The sequence below is a fragment of the Rana temporaria genome, chromosome 4 (genome assembly GCF_905171775.1).
Source record: "Rana temporaria chromosome 4, aRanTem1.1, whole genome shotgun sequence".
In the NCBI taxonomy this organism is placed as follows: domain Eukaryota; kingdom Metazoa; phylum Chordata; class Amphibia; order Anura; family Ranidae; genus Rana; species Rana temporaria.
In genome coordinates, this window is record NC_053492.1 from 440574715 (window position 1) to 440597669 (window position 22955).

The 22955-nt window shown below is 45.0% G+C and overlaps 1 protein-coding gene across 2 annotated transcripts in view; it reads left to right on the top strand.

Annotated features, from left to right (window-relative positions):
• TRERF1 (transcriptional regulating factor 1) overlaps window positions 1-20671 on the top strand; it is a 179704-nt gene extending 159033 nt beyond the window's left edge. For both annotated transcript variants that reach the window (XM_040351507.1, XM_040351508.1), the window contains 5 exons: window positions 8754-8842; window positions 12468-12581; window positions 14721-14897; window positions 17029-17237; window positions 19955-20671. In XM_040351507.1, the coding sequence (XP_040207441.1) occupies window positions 8754-8842; window positions 12468-12581; window positions 14721-14897; window positions 17029-17237; window positions 19955-20279 (914 nt within the window). In that variant the 3' untranslated portion in view covers window positions 20280-20671. The remainder of the gene's footprint in view (window positions 1-8753; window positions 8843-12467; window positions 12582-14720; window positions 14898-17028; window positions 17238-19954) is intronic.
• Window positions 20672-22955: the final 2284 nt, after the last annotated feature.

Genomic DNA, 22955 nt, shown 5'->3' on the forward strand with positions numbered 1-22955 from the left:
ACAGTTTTTATTTTTATTTTTACAGTTTACAGTTACAAAGGATGTCCTAGTGCTAGAATTATTGCTCACGCTCTAATGTTCACGGCAATACCTCACATGTGTATTTTGAACGTTGTTACATATGTGGGAGCGATGTGTGTTGTATGCGTCTGTGCGCGAGAACAAGGGGACAGGGGCCACATTAAAAAAAAAGATATATATTATTATTATTTTATCAATTTATTTTAATTTTAACAACCGTCTCTTAATTTTTTTTAACACTTTTATTCCTATTTTAAGAATTACAAGGCATGACATGTCCTCTTTATGGAGACATCTGGGGCCAATAAGACCCCAGATATCTTCTCTACCCTGGAAAGCATGAGATTAAATAAAACTTTGATATCCAGGGTAAAAAACTGGCAGTGTAGGCAGTGCTGAGAATGATGGCGAAGAGGAGTAACCCCAAGTATCCCCATAATGACTTGTTGTGCAGAGGAAGAGATGGCAGTGTGTCTGACCGGGCCTTTTAAATTACAGAGTGCATTGGGCAGCATGTTCAGCATGGTCAGCTCTGGTCAGCATGGTCAGCTGTGGTCACTCGGCTGCTTGTTGGGTTGAACAGTCATATTTTAACGTATTGCTAAGTGGAAAGGTTATTAAAGCAAAGTCTGTCTGACCAAATATCTATTCAATAAGGTGAAATGATACAGATCGCTGCTCCAGGTGAGTAATATGATCCACCAAAAAGGAAGGGCTGGGTGCTAGCTCCGGCTCACATGTAGACCAATAGCTAGATTCAGGTAGGCAGGCTTATCCTTGCGGTGGCGTAGTGTATCGTGTTTACACTACGCCGCCGTAAGTTAGCGAGGCAAGTACAGTACATGATTCACAAAGTACTTGCCTGCTAAGTTACGGCGGCGTATCGTAAATGCGGCGGGCGCAAGCGCGCCTAATTCAAAATAGGTTGAGAGGGGTGTGTTTTATGTTAATTTGGGTTGACCTGACGTGATTGACGTTTTTTTGGAACGCGCATGCGCCGTCCGTGTACATATCCCAGTGTGCATTGCGGCTAAGTAAGCCGCACGGTCCTATTGGTTTTCGACGTGGACGTAAATGACGTGGACGTAAATGACGTAAATCCCTATTCACGACTTACGCAAACCATGTAAAATTTTCGATGCGGGAACGACGGCCATACTTAACATACTATCCAGCTATTTGATGGAATAAACTTTAGATCTGATAATGCGTTACGTAAATGGCGTATCTGTACTGCGTCGGCCGGGCGTACGTTCGTGAATAGGCGTATCTAGTGATTTACATATTCTACGCTGACCGCAATGGAAGCGCCACCTAGCGGTTAGCCTAAAAAATTACACTTTAGGATACGACGGTGTAAGACACTTACGCCGCTCGTATCTGAGCCTAATTAAGCGTATCTGGTTACCAGAATACGCGTAAATTTACCGTCGGCGCAGATTCAGACTTAGGCTGGCGTATCTACTGATACGCCGGCCTAAATCTTTCTGAATCTAGCTACAAGTGAGAAAAAATTAGCTACACAAACAACATTCGTCCAATAGGTGTTTGAAAGACTGCCACCAGGGGTGACGACATTTCACACATACATTGTGCTTCTTCAAAATCATAAGAAGGTTTGAAGAAGCACAATGTATGTGTGAAACGTGTCACCCCTTGGTCAGTTGTTTTAGTCTTAGTAGCAGTCTTTCAATAAACCTGTTGGACGGATGTGCAGCTAATCTTTCACTTGGGGGCAGATCCATAGAGAGAGTACGCCGGCGTATCTACTGATACGGCGGCGTACTTTGAAATTTCCCGCGTCGTATCTTTGGTTTGATCCTCAAACCAAGATATAACGGCATCTGGGTTAGATCCGACAGGCGTATGGCTTCGTACGCCATCGGATCTTAGATGCAATACTTCGGCGTCCGCTGGTGGATTTCTCGTCGTTTTCCGCCCGGTCGAGTATGCAAATTAGCTTATTTCGACGATCCACGAACGTACGCGCGGCCGTCGCATTCTCTTACGTCGTCTCTAGTCGGCTTTTTTCCGGCGTATAGTTAAAGCTGGCTATTTTTGCGGCGTATAGTTAGACTTGCCATGTTAAGTATAGCCGTCGTTCCCCCAGCGTCGAAATTTGAATTTTTTTTTTTTTTTCGTAAGTCGTTCGTGAATCGGGATGGACGTAATTTACGTCCAGGTCAAAACAATGACGTCCTTGCGACGTCATTTAGCGCAATGCCACGGTGGAAATTTAGGGACGGCGCATGCGCAGTTCGTTCGGCACGGGGACGCACTTCATTTAAATGAAACACGCCCCCCTACTCGCCGATTTGAATTAGGCGCCCTTACGCTGCAAGAGATACACTACGCCGCCGTAACTTACGGCGCAAATTCTTTCCGGAGTTCAAAGCTGCCATAAGTAAGTTACAGCGGCGTAGCGTATCTCCATACGCTGCGCCTATCTAATTGTATGTGATCTGCCCCTTGGTATTCAATAAGGAGTTAGAGTTCAGATTTACTCACAATCCACTGCCTGTCATCGCCTTCCTAAAAGTTATTCTGGGTCTGTCCTTTCCTGATGCATGATGAAACGAAATGATGCAACATATTCATCATATTTCAACTTAACATTCTTTTTGTGGTCTAACAACAGACCGACCTTAAGCTGGCTATACACTAGTAGATTTTTCAAGCGAATGTTGAAAAATTCTTATTAGTACATTTGATGATTTGAAGGAATATCATTTAAAAGTACTGAAAAAAGTTTGCTTTTAACATTCAGTTTTGGAATAAATGGACTTTACCAAAATGTAAACCACATTCACTGTTAGAAATTCATTAAATGCGAGAAAAAATTTCCATCTTTTTCATGTGGTTGAAAAAAAACATAGATTTTAGCGCCACTAACGTCCGAGCATTCGATGGTATTATTATGGACTCGACAAATTTTCGAATGAAAACCCTGAAAAAGTTTGTTCCATTGCCATGGCAAAGTTTTGAATTCAACGTTAATTTTTCAGGATGCCTATGTGCATTACACAAATTTACCATCCTTTCAGTTTTTCCTTGTCAGTGTGGTTGGGTTCAGTCATTGATTTCATCCTTATAACTATTAGAAAAATGAGACGAACATTCCCAAATTACATTTTTTGAAGGAAATTCTACTGGTGTATGGCCAGCTTGAGATCACTCACTTGACTCATCCACCTCTCATTAATCTCTTCCGATGCTGTTCATATCTAAAACCTCCTGCACTGACTGCCTTCTCCATCCATACCACCTGACTCCATGTTCATCTCTAAAACCCAGTGGCATAACGTGGGTTGTCAGTGCCCAGGGCAAGGCAAGTGAGGCCTCGTACACACGATAGGTTAACCAGAGGACAACGGTCTGAAGGACCGTTGTCATAGGTTAACCGATGAAGCTGACTGATGGTCCTTCACGCCTACACACCATAGGTTTAAAAAAAACGATTGTGTCAGAACGCGGTGACGTAAAACACAACGACGGTGCTGGAAAAAAAATGAAGTTCAATGCTTCCAAGCATGCGTCGACTTGATTCTGAGCATGCGTGGATTTTTAACCGATGGTCGTGCCTACTAACAAATCGGTTTTGACCTATCGGTTACCAATCCATAGGTTAATTTTAAAGCAAGTTGGCTTTTTTTTTAACCTATGGTTTAAATAACCTATGGGGCCCACACACGATCGGTTTTACCGATGAAAACGGTCCTTCAGACCGTTGTCCTCTGGTTAAACCTATTGTGTGTACGAGGCCTAAGTTGCGCCCCCTGACCCTTGGACTTTTAGCACTCCATGAGTCCCTTCCACTAGCACAGTATTAAACCCCTTATGGTACATTTTAGGATATTCATACATTTTTTCGTGATAATTTGTAGTTTATTTAATAAATATACTATATATTTATTATTATTTAATGAATATACTAAGGGAAGTATATATATTATACTGGTGGTCCTTACCTAAGAATGGGGGCCCAGGGACTGTTTTGCCTGCTCTGCTGCTGCGTATGTGACTTTCTCTATTTATGTTGTAATGTCATCATCTGGTTAACATGTACATAGACACCGGCTCATTGTTCTACATTGTCATTGTCTCTTATGCAATGTTTGTCTATCTACCTATAAAATAAAAATATTGAACAAAAAAATACACCTACCTGCTCTGTGTAGTGGTTTTTCACAGAGCAGGCCAGATCCTACTCTTCTCGGTCCCCCTTCAGCGCTCCTGGCCCCTTCCCCCCAAGCAGCTTGCTATGGGGGCAACCCATGCCGAGCGCGCTGCATCTTTATGTCCATTCAGACTATGGAGCTGCGGTTTGGCCCTGCCCCTCCCTCTCTCCTCATTGGCTCACTAGCATTGGTCATACTGCCATCTCAGCCAATGAGGAGAGAAAGTCCGGGCAGCCAAGACACTCCTACAACATCGCTGGATTGAGATGGGGCCTCAGGTAAGTATTAAGGGGGCTACTGCACACAGAAGGTTTGTTTATCTTAATACATAAATTCTGACTTTACAAGCACTTGAAGGAGGAATGGTTTCTATGAACAACGGTAGCACTTTTGAGCACAGGGGCCCAAAAGTTTTTCTCATCATTCATGAGACAAAGTTACTTATTTTCTTTACATTATAGAAAACACCTTCACCTCTCATGGTCAGCGGGTGAAGGTAGATTCCATTGCATGCTGGAGGTAATGCGACACTATCTAGATGAGGATACGCATTAGTGTGATCATTTGGCAAGAACTTGAAAGTGGATAAAAGAACATCCAGACAAGAACATGTAACCTTAGGGATTCATTTTAACCAAGATACATACTGTATTTATCTGAAACAAAAGGGTATTATAGACTATAAGGTTGTTCAGAACAAGGACTGACCTGTGCGGTTCTGTATACCTGTATAAAGGTCTCATAAGTACCGTATATACTCGAGTATAAGCCCGACCCGAATATAAGCAGAGGCACCTAATATTACCACAAAAAAAGGAAAACGTATTGACTCGAGTATAAGCCTATGGTGTCCATCTGCATGCCTCACTGTGCCTCAATGTGTCCATGTGCATGCCTCACTGCGTCCATGCCTCACTGTGTCCATACCTCACTGTGCCCATGCCTCACTGTGTCCATGCCTCACTGTGTCCATGCCTCACTGTGCCCATGCCTCACTGTTGCCCATGCCTCACTGTGTCCATGCCTCACTGTGTTCATGCCTCACTGTGTCCATGCCTCACTGTGCCCATGCCTCACTGTGCCCATGCCTCACTGTGTCCATGCCTCACTGTGTCCATGCCTCACTGTGTCCATGCCTCACTGTGTCCATGCCTCACTGTGCCCATGCCTCACTGTGCCCATGCCTCACTGTGTCCATGACTAGACTGACTTTAACATGGGAGTCTAAGGAAGGGGTATCCGGATTTTGAAAAAATCGTTGCTCCTTAGCCGTGGGACCCCCAGACAACAAACTTTGCACACTTGTAGAGAAGAAATGGGGCTACGTGTGTGCCAAGTTCCGGGTCCAGGGGACCTACAAACCGGCCAGTATCAGGTCCCCAAAGTCACCAGAGAAATTACCGTTTAACATGGGAGTCTATGGAAGGGGGTGCCCGGCTTTGAAAAATCGTTTGCTCCCCAGCCGTAGGTCCCCCGGACAACAAACTTTGCACACTGTACCAGTACCGGGTCCCCAAAGTCCGGGAGATCAAGCACAAAAAGGTGACTCGAGTATAAGCCGAAGGGGGCAGTTTCAGCACAAAAGAATGTGCTGAAAAACTCGGCCTTATACTCGAGTATATATACGGTAAGTATCCGATGGTCTAAAATCTGATGGATTTTTCATCGGAATTCCGTTAAAACTGTCTTGCATACACACTGTCAGACTAAATTCCGACCGTCCAAAACGCAGTGGACGTAAAACACTACGACGAGCCGAGAAAAATTAAGTTCAATGCTTCCGAGCATGCGTCGACTTGACTCTGAGCATGCGTGGATTTTTCTCCGACGGAATTCCACACAGACGATCAGAATTTCCCATTGTATTTTTTTCCATCGGAAGGATTTTAACCACTTAAGACCCGGACCATTTTGTTGCTAAAGGACCCAGGCCCCTTTTTGTGATTCGGAACTGCGTCGCTTTAGCTGAAAATTGCGCGGTCGTGCAACGTGGCTCCCAAACAAAATTGTCGTCTTTTTTTCCCCACAAAATAGAGCTTTGTTTTGGTGGTATTTTATCACCTCTGCGTTTTATTTTTTTTTGCGCTATAAACAAAAATAGAGCAACAATTTAAAAAAATCTATATATATTTTTTACTTTTTGCTATAATAAATATCCCCAAAAAAGATATAAAAAAATATATTTTTTTTCTCAGTTTAGGACAATACATATTCTTCTACATATTTTTGGTGAAAAAAAAAATCACAATAACCGTTGATCGATTGGTTTTGCGCAAAATTTAAGTGTTTACAAAATAGGGGATAGTTTTATGGCATTTTTATTAATATTTTTTTTTAATACTAATATCGGCGATTAGCGTTTTTTTTTTTCAATGACTGCGACATTATGGCGGACACATCGGACACTTTTGACACATTTTTTGGGACCATTGTCATTTTCACAGCGAAAAGTGCTAACAAAATGCAATGATAACTGTGAAAATGACAATGGCAGTGAAGGGGTTAACCACTAGGGGACGCTAAAGGAGTTAAGTCTGTCCTAGTTTGTGATTCTTACTGTGGAGGGGCGTGGCTAAACGTGTGACGTCACTGATCGTCGTTCCCTATGACAGGGAACAGACGATCAGTGACAAGCCACAGAGAAGAACGGGGAAGGTTTGTTTACACTCACCTCTCCCTGTTCTTCAGCTCCTGTGACCCGATCGCGGGACACCGGCGGCGATCGGGTCCCGCGGGCGCGGAGCTTCAGACCGGGTCGCGAGCCGGAGGCGGCGCTCGCGCGACCCACGGCTGGGCACTTAAAGGGCAACGTACCTGTACGTGCTTGTGCCCAGCCGTGCCATTCTGCCAACATATATCGGCGTTAGGCGGTCCTCAGGTGGTTAAAACATGTTCTATTTTTTTTACTCCGATGGAAAAAAGTCCGATGGGGCCTTCACACGATCGGAATTTTCGATGAAATAAGTCCATCTGACTTTTTTTTATCGGAATATCCGATCATAGGTACGCGATATAAGTGCAGTATGGAAAATTTAATAAAGTGAACAAAGGGTTAAAAGCACTTGCAAGATCGTTGAGTGTTAAAAGATATTATAAAATCAGGAGTGCTCATCTGTGGCATGTGTCCATCCTCAGCCTGGTGGTAGAGAGCCGTCCAGCAGCTGTAAAGCGTTCTCATACGTGTTGGAGAGAGGAGGCAGCAGGGAAGCCTGTATTCTGGGTTCACTGCGGGACACACGAGGCTGATGGTGTCCGTGGGGAGAAGAGGGCGGTAACGCGTTTCGGAGCATGTGCGGCTGCTTTGTGGCTTCCTCCAGGCATTTCCTAGAATAAGGTGACAGTGCTATCCACAGGCTTCTATTGCCACGGTGACATTGTCACTCTGTCATTCTCTCTCCTTTGCAACCTGCCATGCTTTTCAGCATTCAGTCACTGCTCCACGTCACAGACAGCCATGCCTTCTGGGCCTGGTCAGAGGTGCCTGATTCATAGCGCCTCCTTTTCAGAACCTTACTATCAACACTGGGCTAGATTCAGATAGATTAGCGGATCTTTAGATCCGCGTGATCTATCTGATTTACGATCCGCCAGCGCAAATTTGAGAGGCAAGTGCTGTATTCAGAAAGCACTTACCTCGAAACTTGCGCCGGCGGATCGTAACTTCGCCGGCGGAATTCAAATTCCGCGGCTAGGGGGAGTGTAGTATTTAAATCAGGCGCGTCCCAGCGCTGATTTAAATGCGCATGCGCCGTCCGTGAATTTTCCCGGCGTGCATTGCTCCCAATGACGTCGCTAGGACGTCATTGGTTTCGGCGTGAACGTAAATTACGTCCATCCGTATTCGCGACCGACTTACGCAAACAACGTAAAAATTCAAAACTCGGCGCGGGAACGACGGCCATACTTAACATTGGATACGCCGCATATAGCAGGGTAAGTATACGCCGGAAAAAGCCGAACGCAAACAACGTAAAAAAAAAAAACGACTGGCGGGCATTCGTTTCTGAATCGGCGGAAATCGGAATTTGCATATTCGTCACGTAAAAATCCGAAGCGCCACATAGCGGCTGGCGGGAGATTGCAGCCTAAGATCCGACGGTGTAAGTCACTTACACCTGTCGGATCTAAGGGAGATCTATGCGTAACTAATTCTTATGAATCAGTCGCTTAGATCCGACCGTCGGATCTCAGAGATACGACGGCGTATCAGGAGATACGCCGTCGTATCTCTTTCTGAATCTCCCCCACTGTGTCAAGCAGTCCTGTTTGTGATTTCCATATGCAGGGCATCCTAGAAGGTTGTAGTAATGAAGCTGATGTGATGTCATCGGCCCCTGTGACGTCACTACGTCTGTGCCCCACATGCAGCCCTGGCCCTGCAAGAGCTGCATAGGGGTTATTGGGATAGAAAAAATCCCTATAGAGTGTTTATTGATATTTTTAATGATAACATGATCAAGCAATGTTTAGTTAGTGTGTAACCTGCAATATTAGTAAAAGAGGTGTATATCTGGTTTACAAATCATTTTATGTAATATCATGTATATTTTGCAGGATCAGACTATTGGAACAACAACGAGAAGAAGAGCTTTAATAAAGCTTTAATTACCTGCAATAAAGACTTCTTCTATGTTCAAAAGATGGTAAGATGATATTCAATATGCTTAGATAAAGAATTTCTGGGTAAGAAAAGTAGAGTAGATATTACACAGGGCCATATACAGTACATGGGCAGCTGCGCCAGGCTCAGAGTGTGACAAGTGCAGGCCGGTGACCGTGTCATGGCGATTCCCTTTTGGCAGTGATCTTCAGGATAAAGCGATAATTGGTTCACAGATGGCCATCACAGCTCATCCTACGAGAATCCAGAGATAAGGTGAGCTTGTGTTACTGGGCGCTCAGGTGATACTGACGTAACAGAACAGGATGAGTTAACATTTTTATACACAGTAGGTTAATACTTCATACAAAATGACACAATTTTATTAAAGAGAAAGTACAGCCAAAGCTGGTTTGGCTGTATTTCTCCTGCACTCCAGTAACCTGTTTTCAGCAGACAGCGGGCTGAAGTCCGCTGTTGACTGATGTCACAGAGCCGGTCCAGACTCGGGCAAGATCGTGAAAATGAAGTCGAGATCCACCCACATGGCTGAGCCACTCAGAGCCTGAGCTGGCCGCTCCCATCCCCTCCACAGCCCAGTGCTCCTGTGAGCGGGGGGCAGAGCAAAGAGCTGGGGACTGGCAGTCACTAGCTCTCTACTCAGGGAGCCCTGAGAACTCAGCAATTGGCAGTGTTAGATCGCTCGGCTCTAGCTGCAGCTAGAAGACCAGAGAGGCCATCCACTTTTATAAAACTAGAAGCTGCAGCTAAAAGACCAGAGAGGGCACTCACTTTCCTTAAACTAGAAGCTGAAGCTAGAAGACCAGAGAGGGCACTCACTTTCCTAAAACTAAAAGCTGTAGCTGAAAAACCAGAGAGGGTAATTGTTTTCCAAGACAAACAAGAGGAAAAAAAGTGCAACCCCATAGTGTAGCATAAAAAATAAAACAAATTACAATTTACTGGAAAATAGAAATGCATTCAGAAAAGTATGCATCTATAGGGCATGGCATAAAGGGTGACTTAAAGGGGTTGTAAAGGTAAATGTATTTTTACCTTAATGCATCCTATGCATTAAGGTGAAAAAACATCCGACGGTACCGCCCCCCCCCCCCCCCCCTGAACCCCTGTCTTACTAACCTGACCCCTCAAAAGTCCCGCCCGCGTCCACGTGATCCTCTTCGGTTCCCAGCCTGGTCGTTGATTGGCTAGGCTGGACGGATTGATAGCAGCGCAGCCATTGGCTGGCGCTGCTGTCAATCACAGCGGATGATGCGGCGCGCCGGGGGGCGGGGCCGAGTGATACAGTCGGCGGCAATGCCCGCCGCTGTATCACGGGAGCGCGCTGTGCAGGGACCGCCCTGTCTTTTCTCCGCTCTCCCCTATGGGGGGATTGGATGAACACGGACCATATGTCTGTGTTCATCCGATCCGCAGACGGGAGGAAAAATAGGTTGAAAAAGCGGACATACGGTCCGCAAGAGGCCTTAAACTGTTCTTCCTTATACATAAAGGTGCATCTCATAAAATTTGAATATCATCAAAAAGTTCAGTTATTTCAGTAATTCAATTCAAAAAGAAAAACTCTTATATTTTATATAGATGCGTTACACACAGAGTGATATATTTCAAGCATTTCTTTCTTTTAATTGTGATGATTATGGCTTACAGCTAATGAAAACCCAACATTTAGTATCTGAGAAAATTAGAATATTACATAAGACCAATAAAAAAATTATTTTTAATACAGAAATGTTGGCTTACTGAAAAGCATGTCAATGTACAGTATAGTATGCACCCAATACTTAGTCGGGGCTCCTTTTGCATAAATTACTGCATCAATGTAGCGTGGCATGGAGGCGATCAGCCTGTGGCACTGCTGAGGTGTTATGGAAGCCAAGGTTGCCTTGATAATGGCTTTTAGCTCGTCTGCATAGTTGGGTCTGGTGTAAGGATGAGCTCCGGCGTGTTCGCATTGAACACGTGCGGAGCCCGCCAGGAAGACGGCACCCACGCTGCGCTAATCACAGCCAGGCAGACATTTCCCAATGCTCGGCTGCAGAGATCGGGAAATGTCTGCCTGGCTGTGATTAGCGCAGCGCGGGTGCCGACTTCCTGGCGGGCTCCTCACGTGTTCAATGCGAACACGCCGGAGCTCATCCTTAGTCTGGTGTCTCTCATCTTCCTCTTGATAATACCTCACAGATTCTCTATGGGGTTTAGGTCAGGCGAGTTTGCTGGCCAATCAAGCACAGTCATACCATGATCATTAAACCAGGTATTGGTACTTTTGGCAGTGTGGGCAGGTGCCAAGTCCTGCTGAAAAATGAAATCAGCATCTCCATAAAGCTCAGAGGGAAGCATGAAGTGCTCTAGAATTTCCTGGTAGAAGGGTGCGCTGACTTTGGACTTGATAAAACACAGTGGACCAACACCAGCAGATGACATGGCTCCCCAAATCATCACTGACTGGGGAAAATGTTGCATTTGATTTCGAATTCAAGGTCCCAGAGTCTGGAGGAGGAGTGGAGAGGCGCAGAATCCAAGTTACATGATGTCCAGTGTAAAGTTTCCGCAGTCAGTGATGATTTGGGGAGCCGTGTCATCTGCTGGTGTTAGTCCACTGTGTTTTATCAGATCCTAAGTCAGGCCTCGTACACACGACCGAGTTTCTCGGCAAAAAACAGCAAGAACCTTGCTGGGAGATATTTTTTTGCCGAGGAAACCAGTCGTGTGTACATTTTCGTTGAGGAATCTGTCGAGAAACTCGACGAGCCAAAAAGAGAGCAAGTTCTCTATTTCCTCTACGGGAGTCTCAAATTGGCTCGTTGAGTTTCTGGTCGGGCTGGTTTTCAACGAGAAACTCGAACGTCTGTATGCTAAGAAACCCACGCTTGCTCAGATTAAAGTATGAGACGGGAGTAAAGGTAGCATTTATAATGGAGATATCACATTTTTAAAGCTGAAAAAGACTGAAAAGTGCAAATCGTCTCTTACCAAACTTTTATTTAACACGCAAACACATGAAATTAGCAAAAGCAGCCCCAAGAGTTTAGCCAGTGGAATCGAACTTCCCCTGCCGTTGTATGTGTTGTACGTCCACCGCGTTTGAGAACGAGGAGATTTTGGCTTGACAGTGTGTACGCAAAGCAAGCTTGTCGAGTTCCTCGACAAGCCTAACAAGGAACTCGATGAGGAAAACGATGTGTTTCGCCCGTCGAGTTTCTCGGTCGTGTGTACGAGGCCTCAGCGCACCTCTCTAGAGCACTTCATGCTTCCCTCTGCTGACCAGCTTTATGGAGATGCTGATTTCATTTTCCAGAAGGACTTGGACATACTTTTGGGTAAGCCAACATTTCTGTATTAAAAATCCTTTTTTATTGGTCCTATGTAATATTCAAACTTACTGAGATACTGAATTGTGGGTTTTCATTAGCTGTAAGCCATTGTCATCAACATTAAAAGAAAGAAATGCTTGAAATATATCACTCTCTGTGTAACGCATCTATATAAAATATATGAGTTTCACTTTTTGAATTGAATTACTGAAATAAATTAACTTTTTGATGATATTCTAATTTTATGAGATGCACCTGTATATCTAAAAAGTTAAATTGAAAAGACCATGCATTGCCTTTAGGTCTACTAATGCTGTCTTTTCATTCTAGATAAAGACAAAAACGGTGTCACAGTGTGTGGAATATTACTATACATGGAAGAAAATACTGCACATGGGTCGTCGCCATAGAACGCGCATGGTTGAACTTAATGAAGATGACACCGTAAGTTCTGCAGCCTAAATCCTATTGCTACATAGTTAGTCTGGTTGAAAAAAAGACACATGTCCATCCAGTTCAACCAATAATTGTATGCCTTCATTTTCCATTGTAAGTCCCAATCATTTACTGTTTATATTACTGGCAACCATGTGAAAGCGAAGTACACCGCATCAAACAAACTGTCAGATTTGCTGAGTATTGTATAGGTTATGGGGTTGATTTACAAAAGGCAAATAGATTGCTCTAGAGCAGTGGTTCTCAACCTTCTAGTGCTGTGACCCCTTGATACAATTTCCCATGTTGTGGGGACCCCCAACAGTAAAATTATGTTTGTAGCGTGAGTTGTCAGCACCCAAGGCAAGAGTAATTTGTGCCTCTAACCCATGGACATTTAGCGCTCCCCGAGTCCTTTTAATGGCAACAGTAATCGCAGGTAGCGTTACTCACTGTGTCTCCGACTTTGTGATGTCTCATAGCAGTGACACCTATGCCGAAATCAGGATAGGGCCTCCATCAGCCCCTCCCACTTCACATTCCTCACCAGTCAGCTGACCTCAAGTCTTTGCCCCCCAGCCTTACCATGAATTGAATGGGTGCCTACAAAGAGGCTGAGTGGGCGGCTGAGGGCTCCAGAAACAGCCCAGCTGGGCGGCCACAGGCTCCAGGGATAGCCCTGCTGGGTGGCCGCAAAAAGGCTGGGAGAGTGGTGCAGGTTTCAGGGACAGCTCAGGATTCGGTGACCCCTGGCAAATCAACATTTGACCCCCAAGGGGGTCCCGACCCCCAGGTTGAGAACCACTGCTCTAGAGCTTAGTACATGAGGCAAAGTTCTTCTGACGTTCATCATCCAATCACGTGCATGCAAAAATGCGGTTTTATTTTAGGTCTTCGGACAGCTAAATATGACTAAGCATAAGTAAAATTAGTCTTATTAAAACGTTATATGAGTAGGTCCAAAGACATCCAACCTTTTTATTAAATATTGGGAGCTTCAGGTTAGTATGTGGGTGGGGAGGGGTACTTGTTAGGATATTCAGGCAGGGCAAGTATGCTTTCTCTAAAAGTATACTTACCCTTTATATATTTGGGGTCTTCCTGAATCTAATTCTAAACAGGGCCATTACTATTATAGCCCTTTTAATACCCCAAAATTGTGGCATCTAGAACTTTTTTGGTTAAATAAAGCTGACGTTTAAGTATGGCAATTCTTACATAGCTACATTGGTCCAACTTGGACCAGTGTAAAAATGTATGTCCATAGCTGTGGGATCCCAGTGGTAGCTGGAAATCACTGTTGTGGGCATTGCTACTACAAAGACCTATGCTGGCTTCTGGGTCCATTACCTTGCAATTGCCTTGCTGCATAGTGAACACAAGAGGCCGCTCCCATTCAGGGAACACTTTGCATCAGGGGGATCTCCCAACTTTTCTAACAAAGGGCCAGTTTACCGTCCTTCAAACTTTAGGGGGGACTGATTGTGGCCATTAGAAGTAAACATTGTCCTGGCGTGAGTGGGAATAAACAGGGCATCGTTGGTGTCAGTGGAAGGAATAATGCCCTTTCAATGGGAGGAATAGTGCCCCATCATTGGTATCTATGGGAGAAATATAGTCCCATTGTTGGTGTAGGTGGGAGGAATGATGCCCCATTGTTGGTGTCAGTTGGAGAAAACGTTCCTCCGTTTTTGGGGTCAGTGGGAGGAAAAGTGTCACAAGGGCCGGATAAAGGCAAGCAAAGGGCCACCATTTGGAGACCACTGCTTTGCATTTTCTCAATAAAGAAAAGTGTTCTCTGACTGGATAAGGTTAAAAGACGAGGTGGTGATGTCACAATCTGCACCTCGTCCAATCAAAAAACACGTTGCATTCCATCAGAAAATGCAAAGTGTCCTCTGAATCGCGGCCATGCTGAGCGAGCAAACTCATGTGTTCGATAAGCAGCAGGGCAGCCCTTGGCAGAAGACCAGGAAGCTAACAGTAATCACTGTAGCAGTGGTGCCTACTACAGTAATTTCCAACTTTCAGTGGTACAAGCTGGACCAATGTAACTATGTAAAGATTGCCTTACCTAAACTTCAGCTTTAAGACTATCCTCATTGGCACTAATTAAGTAGGGAATTGAGATTTCACTTTGTTTCCTAGACAAGCGTGGATGATGTTGATGATGAAGAACTTGAAAACAGAAAACATGAAGAAAACTCTGAGCCAGCTCAGAAATCGCCAGATCCCCTCCACCCCGCAGAGGTGGGCAATTTAGTGGCTGAAAACATTGGCCCTCCTGCTGTTTCATTTGTGTGCGAAATGGGAAACTGTGGAGCTGTAAGTACATCACAGCACTTATTGAGCTTTCTTCTTTGGATCAAAGGGTGATAGTTCCCGTGGTTTGGATATTTCATACAGACACATCCCAGAAGTCTCTTCCAGGATCAGTACTATGTACTGTACATCTAGCAGGAGACACAGAATTAGACTTAGAATACACAGGACGTATAATGTCTCCTAGCTGCCTGGGAAACCTCTGTGTTGGTGTTTTGCTTTGTGTCTTTTAAGGTTCTTTGCATTAGAAGCAAGGAAGCATTGAAAACCCCTGTAGTATATTCATGTGCTTTTACTAAACAAATGCTGTACATACAAACCATTTACAATTATAGGAATAATATACAAGATCTACAGATATTCATACAGCACATGCTACCTACTTCCTAGTGAATAACCATGAATAGTGGTCGGCATACAATAGGAATACACTAAAAAGTTACTTAGCTTAGGTTATGGTGGCTTCGCAATCTCCATAGGCCAGGGGTCCTCAAACTATGGCCCGCGGGCCAGATACGGCCCACCAGGGTCTTTTGCCCGGCCCTCCTGGCCTTTTGGGCACAGGTCAGGCTGCATTACTGGGCACAGGTCAGGCTGCATTACTGGGCACAGGTCAGGCTGCATTACTGGGCACAGGGCAGGCTGCATTACTGGGCACAGGGCAGGCTGCATTACTGGGTCCTGGAGAGACTGGCTGCATTACTGGGCACAGGTCAGGCTGCATTACTGGGCACAGGTCAGGCTGCATTACTGTGCACAGGGCAGGCTGCATTACTGGGTCCTGGAGAGACTGGCTGCATTACTGGGAACAGGTCGGGCTGTATAGATGGGCACTGATCAGGCTGCCTTGCTGGGCATTGGGCAGACTACATTGCTGGGCACTGGTCAGGCTGCGCTGATGGGCATTTATGAGGCTGCATTGATCCGGCCCCCCAAGAATCTGAGGGACAGTGAACTGGCCCCCTGTTTAAAAAGTTTGAGGACCCCTGCCATAGGCAATCATGATTCCAAGCTCTACTCTACTAGCGATTGAGGGAAATCTGATGATAACATTATAGTTTCTTCTGGCACAGACCTTTATTGTTATGTCATTGTAGAGTCCTTCTGTCAGCTTAAGCTGCTGTTCCTTTTATTTGGAATGTTTAGGTAGACAATCCCACATGTGAATATGCTTTCTCACTACTCCTTTACCATGGTCTTCTATTGGTGAAACATTTCCCAATTCAACCTCTAGATGGCACTATTGTATCATACATGTCTAAGCTATGTTGACCATTGGTTACCTAAATGCATTGTCTTAACCAGTGTTTGTCAAAAAAAATTCAGTTGGGGCATTCTTTAAAGCCTAGGTTCACACTGCTGCGAATTCGGCCGCAATTTAATGTAAATCGCGGCCCGAAATCGCAAAAAGTAGTACAGGAACTACTTTTTGAAATCGCAGATGCGGCATCGCACTGATTAGGACAGTGCCATTGCCGGCAAATGCCGCCGATTTGAGATGCGATTTGACATGTCAAATCGCATCTCAAATCGTTCCAAATCGTACCCAGTGTGAACCAGGGCAAAATGATGCACAATCTCAACTAAACTAAACTAAGGCTAGGTTCAGACATGTCTGGCTGTGGTTAGCAGTCTGTTTTTAAAAGGAGTCCGGTGCAGTTTTGTTCACCTTTTCAGGTGCGATTCAGATGTGAATTTTTACTTGAATTCGCACCCGAACAGGACCTAAAATCGCACAGGACCCTTTTCAGAAACAGACTGTCAATGTCAATGTAAATCGCAGCCCGAAATCTCAAAAAGTAGAACTACTTTTTGAAATCGGTGCAGCGCCGCAGATGCGGCATCGCACCAATTAGGACGGTGCCATTGCCGGCAAATGCCGCCGATTTGAGATACGATTTGAAATTGTACCAGTGTGAACCAGGCCTAAGAGAGATTTGCACAGGGGATGGAAAGATGAAAAGCAGAAACCTGTAACCATGTATAATGTATATATTTTTAACGTTTAGACGCATGCCATGATATTGCTAGATTTTGGAGTTTAACTGGAATGTTCCTTTAACTTGCATAGACAAAGAATTACTTTGTTATTCAGAGTAAAACATTTAGATCTGATAATTTGTGTTGTTTGCAGACGTTCTGCTCCAAGCAAGCATTGAACGGTCACGCTCGTATTCATGCCGGGACGAGTGTTCACAGCAAAGTGTTCTCATCTGCTGGCGCAAGCAGACAGAAGTCCGGCACACAGACTGGATACTGTTCTGTGAAGAGCTCCCCTGCACACAGCACCACCAGCGGAGAAACCGACACCACGTCTGCGTTTCCCTGTAAAATCTGCGGCAAGTAAGAAAGAGTCTTATAATGATATTTCCATTCCGTAACCTCCCTGGCGGTGTGATTATGTCAGATTTTTGATGCTGAAAGCAGTACAATTATTTTGCATGGAAATTTGGCGTTTTATATTGTAGGCCTGTAATTCTAATGCTGCTTACATACGACCGTTTTTCGGGTTGTAAAAAATGGTTTAGAAAAAACAAAGTTTTTTTCAACCCGATCGTTAAAACAACCTTGCCTACACACGATCGGATGGCGCCACCCTTTGGGCTGCTTTTGCTGATTCCATGTTAGTAAAAGACGATTCGCACTTTTCAGTCTGTTACAGCGTGATGAATGTGCTTACTCCATTCCGAACGCTAGTTTTACCAGAACGAGCGCTCCCGTCTCATAACTTGATTCTGAGCACGCGCGTTTATTTCACGTCGTTAAAGCCCACACACGACCATTTTTTAAAACGTTAAAAACGTAGTGAAAAATTAGAGAATGTTTGAAATTTTTAATGCCCATTTTTCACATCGTGAAAAATGCTCTGGAGCCCACATACAATCGTTTTTAATGACATTAAAAAAAAACGTGATTTTTTGCAACCCGAAAAACGGTCACGTGTACGCGGCATTAGAAACAACTCACTTAAATCTGTCCAAGCAAGAATCTAGTAGACATCACGGGTATGATAAAGTTTGAAACACAAAATCATAAATTATAATATAATAACTATAAATAATTATAAAAAATAATAATATAATAATTATAATTAAATGAATTTCCCCACAAATCGCTATCGCTCAATTCTGCAAGTGTTCTAATTTACCATCGCTGTTTTTGCCGGGAAGAAGACTCCCGCACGCATGCGTGGGAGTGACGTCATCTCACTCACTCACAGCGTCGGAGCCTCGAAACCGGAAGACACGCCGAGGGCAAAATGTCATCTCCCTCAGCGTGGACCAGCCTGTGATACGGGGACCTTTCATAATGAGCTAGTATGCAGCGCATACTAGCTAATTATACTTTTGTCTTACTGTTTTTTTTTTTTTTAACATTTTTTTTTATCCATTTTTTTTATATTAGTACACGTACTGTACCTGTCCACGAATCCAGCTGTGTCCTTACCCGAGCCGATTTTTCAATCAGCTCTTGGGTGGCCATTTCTTGTTAGAAAAACTGCCAGTGGTTTCACAGCCGGCTCTCTACTGTGCATGTGCATGCACTTTGTAAATGGCCCGGCAGAAGGGAGTAGGAGGAGGGGGGCCGAACCAAAACCAGGTATCCACTGCCCCCCGAAAGGTTCCAGATGTGGCACCGGGAGGAAGTAAACAAGCGGAGCTTCCCCTATTGGGTGGAGCTCCGCTATAATAGAAAAAAAAGAATGTTAATGGCCGAGAATTGGAAGTGACGTCGGAGGTCGGTCTGGTCCTCTAAAGGCATAGAGCCAAGTGAGGGCCATCTTGTAAGTTTGAATAGAGACAGCGCACACAACAGGGAACTCCCAGTCCAATTTGCAAGATCCTTTTTCAGGTGATCAGGTGTCCTTACACACTACAGCAGAAACAAGCAAAAGGATTGAGCCTGCAACTCTGTAGTCCATATAGCAATTTTAATAGTTGGTTACAAAAAGTGACAAACAAGACATCTGGCGCATTTCGGCAACAGCTTTAGTCGTAGCATTTGCCACGACTAATGCCGCATACACACGATCGGTTAAACCGATGAGAATGGTCTGATGGACCGTTTTCATCAGTCAAAACCGATCGTGTGTGGGCTCCATTAGTTAGTTAACCATCAACAAGGCAACTTGTTTTAAAATTAACCAATGGATTCCTAACCGATAGGACAAAACCGATCGTTAGTAGGCACAACCATCGGTTAAAAATCCACGCATGCTCAGAATCAAGTCGACGGATGCTTGGAAGCATTGAGCTTCGTTTTTTTCAGCACGTCGTTGTGTTTTACGTCACCGCGTTCTGACACGATCGGTTATTTAACCTATGGTGTGTACGCATGACGGACCATCAGTCAGCTTCATCGGTTAACCTATGACAACGGTCCTTCAGACCGTTGTCCTCTGGTTAACCTATCGTGTGTATGAGGCTTCACTTGCCTTGCCCCGGGCACTGGCCACCCACGTTATGCCACTGGGTTTTAGAGATGAACATGGAGTCAGGTGGTATAGATGGAGAAGGAAGTCAGTGCAGGAGGTTTTAGATATGAACAGCATCGGAAGAGATTAATGAGAGGTGGATGGTGTGTAGGCGCGACGAACCATCAGTCAGCTTCATCGGTTAACCGATAAACGGTCCATCGGTCCGTTCTCATCGGATGGACTGATCGTGTGTACGCGGCATAAGGCTGTTGTTAGGAGTCTGTTGTGGGTAAGCTCCTGTGTTGGTGTATACCTGATTGGATGACATCATTGCTCCTCGCATGTGCCAATGTTTGAGCGTAGTGATTGGCTGCTCGGGTCTTAGCACTGTCCAGTGGGAGAGGTCATATGCTCCTCCCTCCCCCAAAGCCCCACTCCAGCAGGGCAACTTAATAAGGGCTCCAGCAGGGCTTGGAGCCTGCATGTGCCCAATCATAATAGTTTCCCATGGAACTCCCTACCTTAGGTATTCCCTCCCCTATGGCATAGAACGTCAGCTGACCTCCATGAACAAAGTGCCATTGCACCAGCTATAGGTAGTAAAATGATAATGAGAAGATTTCTTGTTCCCCATTCTCTCCAGGGTCTTCTACAAGATCAAGAGCCGGAATGCACATATGAAGACTCACAGGCAACAGGAGGAGCAACAGAAACAAAAGGCTCAGAAAGCCGCCGTGGCAGCTCAAATGGCTGACACTATTTCCAGAACCCCTAGAAGGACTATTGTGCCCACTGATGGCATCATGCTGTTCGACCACTTTAGTCTTCTTAAACCCACCGAGGAGGATTTTGATGACGACGTGGCCCAGGATCTACAGGATGTCTTGGAGGAGACAGAGGTGATGCACTCTTATCTATTACTGGACGAAGAGGATGTGGATCTCCTGCAGGATGGTGCTGACTTGTAACCTGCTGTCATGGCTGGTCATCAAAGCATAATGGGACTTGTTATCAGGGAGTCTTGTACCTCTTTCATTGAGTGGAGTGGACATGTGGGACTTGTCATCAAGGTGTCTTGTACTTATACCTCCTTCATTGAGTGGATTATACACGTGGACACGTGGGACTTGTCATCAGGGTGTCTTGTACCTCCTTCATTGAGCGGATTATACACGTTTCCACTGAGGAAACTGCAGTGGTATACATTGCAAAGATCTGTTTGGGTGCCTTATTGCCACTAACATAAACGAATCGTCTGGTGACTATGACGAGCAGTTTGGTGTTCTATGGTATGGACTGTTCCATTTTATGCTTTGCATAGAAAACGTTTTCTTTATTAAAATGGTTTTAATTGTTTACACCCGGTTGAAATCAGTTGTATAGATGTAGAACTTGTATATGTCCCCGTCTAGCAGGACGGTTTTGCAATAGACACAAGGATAGGGTTTCTTAAAATGGTGGCACTTTGACTAAACTATGGGGCTAATTGGGTTGATCGGGGCAGGTAGGCGTGTTCAGTCTAGTTCCATGGCCTTGATGTGTGACGCTGTCTTTGGAGGAGCAGCGGAATAACATAATCTTTCTGTGTTACTCTGCCACCGTGTCTTGGGGTGTGCACACACATGCGTTAATATTTTTTTATTGCAGCTTGGCAAGCACAGTAAAAAGACAGGACTGCATGTAGCATGCACCTGTCGGAACCTTATGATGCCTTTCCTTATCCTTTTTTAGCCAGAGAGCCCACTTCTGTACTCCCCTCTGTGACAAGGATAGACAACTCTTAGGCCCCGTACACACGGCCGAGAAACTCGACGGGCAAAACACATCGTTTTGCTCGTCGAGTTCCTTGTTCGGCTGTCAGAAAACTCGTCGAGCCAAATTTTCCCATTGCCCAACGAGGAAATAGAGAACATGCTCTCTTTTTGGCTCGACGAGTTTCCCGACGGGTTTCTCGGCGAAAAGTGTACACACGACCGGTTTTCTCGGCAGAATACGTTTCCCATCGAATTTCTTGCTGGATTCTGCCGAGAAAACCGGTCGCGTGTACAGGCCTCAGGTCTTGATGCCCTAGATATCCCTATGGGAGTTCTCTTATCGAGAGCACTGCTCACATTGGTTGCAGGATTGAAGTCAGGAAAATCAAGCCCCTTGTAGCAAATTAAACTAGTAACAGAGGGGTGCCTAACAGAGGGGTTTCTGGTTAATTACCTTATAATGATTGCTCTTAGGGAGGACTTTTATACTATGTAAAATGTTATACTGGTCTCCACATTCACTTTAAGGATATGTGGGGTTCCACCTCAGAATGCATTATGGTGCTTTGATTGTGCTCCAATGACTGCCTAAGGGCGCTCGTTAAAGAAACCATTGGAAAATGAAAGATGGGCAAATTAGGTTTCCCCGTAAAAAACAGCTGTTATAATTACTTATCCTGCCACCTGCACCATCCGCCTTGGTTCTCTTCAAGAGCTACAATACCCAGAGAATCCTCTTCATCCAACTCACTTCCAGATGCAGGGCCACTAATAGTTAGGCAGAGCTGACCCTCCGTCAGTTCACCAGGGGACAGAGAGGGGACTCTGAATATCTTTGGCCATCCACAGTACTCCCAAAGGCCATGGCTCCCAGCAATTAATAGAGGAGGACCGAGAGGGGACTCTATGAATACATTTGGGCATACACAGTAATCCCAAGGGCCATGGCTCCCAGGGAACTTTTTATTCATTTTCGGGAACAGGCGAAACAGTTATTCATGCCGTGGCTCCTGACAATTACATTAAAGTTCTGCTGAACCTCTTCCTCTATGTCAATCTGCCAGGGCAGACCGGATTACCTCCTTAGGAACCATTGACATCGGGAGGCTGTCATACATAAAAACGGTATAAATTCCACTTCCATATATAATATTTGTCTCCTGCAAAAAGGGGGCTAAATGGGCAGTAGTTTGGGTGTTCGTCCAAACGAGCAAACAGCAAAGATTTGTTCTGAACCCAGGTTCAGACTAAGCCATGGGCTCATTCCTACTCAATGGGGAAAGGGGGACATTATAATGCAGGCCGTAGGGGGCTTACACAATTTCTAATTGCCAGCTGAGCGATATGGTTCCTTCCACAGGCCCCTACGTCATTGTAGGACAGAGTAATGATGTAGGCCAGTGGAAGACAAGGAATCCCAAACTCTTGAAAAGGTATCAGCTGAAGCACTCTGAAGACCATAGGTCAGTGATGGCAAACCTTGGCACTCCAGATGTTTTGGAACTACATTTCCCATGATGCTCATGCACTCTGCAGTGTAGTTGAGCATCATGGGAAATGTAGTTCCAAAACATCTGGGGTGCCAAGGTTCACCATCACTGCCATAGGTCTTGAGTAAAGTGTAGACTGACCATATGTGTGTGCAGCCTTTGGCATTAGGGTGTGCACCCCAAAGCTCAAACACACGCTACCGTTCACTCACAATGTTAATTCAGAAAGGGAAGGGGCTGGTAAATGGCATATTCCCCCATATTCCCTCCTTCCCCCCACAGCACCGGAAGTGCTGTGGGGGGAAGGAGGGAGAGCCATGTCAGTAGGGGGAATCTGTTCTGCACAGGGTGATTAGGGTGTGCCTGGACACACCTGGCACACCTTGTGCACACGCCTATG